General features: G+C 50.0%; 1 protein-coding gene across 1 annotated transcript; it reads left to right on the top strand.

Moving 5' to 3' along the window:
* The first annotated feature begins 418 nt into the window (after positions 1-418).
* LOC137817825 (uncharacterized calcium-binding protein C800.10c-like) lies at positions 419-2,024 on the top strand. The gene is made up of 2 exons (XM_068621051.1): positions 419-542; positions 703-2,024. Exons 1-2 carry the CDS (start codon positions 419-421, stop codon positions 2,022-2,024), a joined length of 1,446 nt encoding a protein of 481 aa, XP_068477152.1.
* The last annotated feature ends 2,454 nt before the right edge of the window (positions 2,025-4,478 follow it).

The raw sequence follows: 4,478 nt of genomic DNA, 5'->3' as shown, positions 1-4,478 counted from the left end.
ACTGATATTTGCTGCATTTTAATCAGTTTGCATCATTCATTAACTGTCTGGAGCATACGTTGTGGGATGTTTTCTCTGCTTTGTTTTCTCTTTTCCGCTTTTAGGGTTTCTGAACCTCTTCTCTGCGAGCCCCCCTTGTTCTTCCATCTCCTTCTCTTCTGTCGAGTCTCTCTGTTTACGAACTCTCATATCTTCCCTTTTCGTCTTCTTGCAGCTTCCTCGATGGCTCGTTAAAAAACCACACCAAACCCTCCACCATCTCCTTGCAACCCTCCGACGAAAACCCGTAGGGCAAACCCTTCCTCTTCCCGCGACCCCCCAAAGGATTCTAACGTCCCTTCCGACCGAGTCACGAGACCCGCGTCCTCTCGACCTAGCCAACCACAAAGGATTTAGGAAGGCCAGGGAGCCAGAAAAGATGGGGGAGCTCGACAAGGACTTGTGCGGTTTCTGGAAGAAAGTCGCTTCTTCCAACGTGACCCTGTCGACTGCCTCCATCATCACCTTCGAGTTCTTTGAAAGCCAATTGGACTTTCACATAGGTCTGTCCTTAAGCCTTCAAGTTCCCTTAGCTTGAATTTGCATTTCCTCGTTTCTACTCTGATGTTGTTGTTCTAATTTCGCATATGGTTTCAACTTCCTCCATGCATTATTACCTGTCGATTTTCTGTGCTAGTTGATAACTGTTGGCCCCCTTTGCAGATACGATGCTGGGACAAGATAGGATGGCTGAGCTACGCGCCATAGCCAAGTCCCATAAGCTTGCGGCGGGCTCCCAAACGATCCCGAACTCTATTGTGGAGATCGCCGCCGCCCAGGGCCAATCTCCACCAGTTGGCCCACCCGCAGCTGCCGCTCTTCCAGCCCCCCAACGCAAGAAACTACCCCTCAAGAAGGCTAAGAGGAAAGCCCCTAGGGTAGTGTCAGACGAAGAAGCGGACGAAAGCACCGAGGACGGGCTAGTCTGCAAAAGGAAAAGGAGGGATGTGATCGAGCCCCCAACAACTGAGAGCGCCGCCCCAAACTACATCGAGGACCCCCCCAGCGCCTCCACACCATTCGAGTCCGCTGGGGATGTTCTCGTTTCAAACGCCTCAGTTGCTGAAGCCGCTCCTGAGCAACTTGCTGACACGCAAGCCTCCTCCCAAGCCGCCGAAGAACTCCCTGCCTCACCACCACGCCTCGAAGCTCCCCCCGCCATCCAACCTTGTGAGGGTGGTGGTGAGAACCAACCTCCGCCTCCCTCAACAACCTCAAGCCTCCCAGCCCCTCTTCAAGAAGCCTTGAAGTCTTTCACCGTGCGCCTAAGTGCCATGGTTGACGATTGTCTTCCCCAAATCGTCGGCGAAGGGCTAAGGGACTCCTTGGAGAAGTTTGAACTCGATAATCGGATCAATCAGGAGGTGGCAAGCACCGCGAAAGCCGAAGCCGAGAAGACCAAGTGCGACATGCTGATGCAAGGCTTCGAGTTTTCGCGGGTCGAAAATGCCCTCAAGGACGAGCTCCAAAGCGTGCGCAAGGACAACAAAGAACTGTGCAAGAAACTTCATGACAAACTCCAGGACGCCGTCGAGCTGGAGAACAGGATCGTCCCTCTGAGGGAGAAAATTGCCACGCTGGAGGAGGCAAAGAAAACTGACGCCCAAAAGATGGCCAACCTGGAGAAGAGGTCAATCGAGAGGGAGACTCTTCTGGGAAAGGTTGAGCAAGATTGGGATAAGGCTTCCCAGGAACTAAGTGAAACCGCTGCTGAGCTTGCCCGAGTTCGGGAAGAGAGCAGCGGGCTCAAGAAGAAGGCCGACGAGCTCGAGCTTGAAGTAACCCAGGTTCGTGAAGAGAACAGTGGGTTCAAGACGAAGATCAACGAGCTTCAGCTTGAGGCTGCCCAAGTTCTCACTTCCGGCTTTGGCGCTGCTTTGGAGCAGTTTGCTTGCAAATATCCCGACCTTGATCTCTCCGAGTTCTCGGTATACAACGAGGTGGTGGACGGCAAGATCGTACCCCCGGTTGACTTATCGCCTTGAAACCTCTTGTGGTTTACCTTGGTCTATATGTAATAATTTTCACTCTGTTCAAACTGTTCGATATCCCTGTGCACATACATTTATATATATATAGTCTTCTAACTTATCTATCGTGCAATCAACTGGTTTAACTGGATGGTTTTTCTCAACTCAATATACTTTGTACCAACCGGTACTTAACTCTCTGCGAACCACCTTAGCTCAAACAAACGGTTAATTCGAAACAATAACGTTTAATACGAAATCACTTACTCAACAATAAGGGCTTGGGTCGATCTTAGCATCTGAAACTTCTCTCGCCCGACTTGCCAAGGGCCAAAGGCATCTCTATATCGTCGCTCAGAACTTCGTTGGCGCGGCCTCCGCCGTGCGATTCTCTTTCTACTTCAATCCCAAACCATGGGCTTCTGGCGACGTCATCTTCCTTTTAACTGAAAACGTCCCTTGCGGGACCACCTTCTGATTTCATCTTTGCTCACCTGGGAGGAGAGCTGTCTTTCGGATCGCTCTCTACCTTCTCCGAACCTTTACCCTGAGATAACTTACATCATTGTTCCCTCATCTGGGAGGAGAGCCGCCTTTCGGATCCTTCTCTACCTCCCTGAGTTTCAGAACAATGATTTGGGTGGTGGGGTGCCCTCTGCGAACCTCCCCAACCACCCTTTAACTTCTAATTTAACTGGTCTTACTAGGTCAATATTGGTATCTCACTCAAGGGGGAAAGAGTTCTTCTCCAACCCTCCTTTCCCATACTTAAGATTGTTAACACCCCTGACCTTTCAGTTTCATCTTGCCTGAACTCACTCGAGGGTGAGAAGGACTTTTCCTGATGCCTCAACTTGCCCAGGGGCTACATCTCCTCCTCCCCCGGATGCACTGAGGGCTTTCAACTTGCCTCAGTTTGCTCACGCAAAGAGGTCTTGTGATCTGTACTTGCCTATGCTCGCTCAGGGCGAGGAGGACTTTAAAATCTCTTTCTCGCCTTCGCTCGCTCAAGGCGAGGAGGTCTTTTAAATCTCTTTCTCGCCTTCACTCGCTCAAGGCGAGGAGGTCTTCTAAATCTCTTTCTCGCCTACACTCGCTCAAGGCGAGGAGGTCTTTTAAATCTCTTTCTCGCTTACACTCGCTCAAGGCGAGGAGGTCTTTTAATCTCTTTCTCGCCTACACTCGCTCAAGGCGAGGAGGTCTTTTAAATCTCTTTCTCGCCTACATTCGCTCAAGGCGAGGAGGTCTTTTAAATCTCTTCCTCGCCGGGAGGAAATCTAATACTTGTGCCTCCGATCGCCGGGCGGCGGTGAGGACTTAAAAAACTTTATTCTCGTGCCTCCGATCGCCATACGGCGATGAGGACTTAAAAAACTTTATTCCTGTGCCTCCGATCGCCATACGACGATGAGGACTTAAAAAACTTTATTCCTGTGCCTCCAATCGCCATACGGCGATGAGGACTTAAAAAACTTTATGTTTCGAAAATTTTGTACTGGATGCATGCGGTTTGGATTTACAATTTTTCTTTAAAACTACACAAGGGCGATAGAGTCTCTCCCTACAAACTTGGCAAACAGACAACATGCAAACTTAATAGCCGGGAAACTTTGATAAACTTCGAAACCTTCTTTACTGGGTGACCTCATTAAAACTCTCCTTAGGGAAAAAGAGGGAAAAATTGCTTAAACTGATACATCTTAAACTGTTGGAGTTAATTGCTACTTACAAGGGCTCAACTGTAGTAAAACTTGAGATGGGTGGCGTTCCAAGTGCGAGGAATTGCCCCTCCCTCCAGCGTCTCCAAGCGGTAGGCACCGTTCTCGAGTGCTTCAGTTATTCTGAACGGTCCTATCCACTTGGGTGACAATTTGTTTTCCATCTCGTACTGGTGGGCCTTCCTCATCACCAGGTCGCCATCTCTGAATTGCCTTGGCTTTATCTTGGAGTTGTACTTACGCTCAACTCTTCTATTTACTGCCTCAGCCTTCACCCGCGCTTCCTCCCTGACCTCGTCCAGCAAATCCAAGTTCATTCTCCTTTCTTCGTTCGAGTCTTCCGCCACGAAGTTCTGGAACCTCGGCGAGCTTTCCTGGATTTCAACTGGAATCATCGCGTCGCATCCATACATTAAGCTAAACGGGGTTTCGTGGGTTCCCGATTGCTCAGTGGTATGATATGCCCACACTATGCGGGGAACTTCCTCAGCCCAAGACCCCTTGGCCTTTTCCAGCCTCCTCTTCAATCCTCTCAACAGAACCCGGTTAGCGGACTCCACCTGCCCATTCGTTTGCGGGTGTTCCACGGAAGCAAACATCTGTTGTGTCCCGATGTCCTCGCACAGCTTCTTCAACAGGTGGCTTGCGAACTGAGTCCCATTGTCTGATACTAGACGCTTGGGCACACCAAAACGACACACAATATTCTTCCACACGAAACTCTGGATTTTGTGTGCGGTGATCTGGGCTA

The sequence above is a fragment of the Phaseolus vulgaris genome, chromosome 10, assembly GCF_000499845.2.
Source record: "Phaseolus vulgaris cultivar G19833 chromosome 10, P. vulgaris v2.0, whole genome shotgun sequence".
Classification (NCBI taxonomy): domain Eukaryota; kingdom Viridiplantae; phylum Streptophyta; class Magnoliopsida; order Fabales; family Fabaceae; genus Phaseolus; species Phaseolus vulgaris.
This window is presented reverse-complemented; position numbering and strand designations above follow the sequence as displayed.

Coding starts and splice junctions, on each gene's coding strand:
- LOC137817825 (XM_068621051.1), top strand. CDS start 419: ATGGGGGAGCTCGACAAGGACTTGTGCGGTTTCTGGAAGAAAGTCGCT. Junction 543..702: donor CCAATTGGACTTTCACATAG/GTCTGTCCTTAA, acceptor CCCCCTTTGCAG/ATACGATGCTGGGACAAGAT.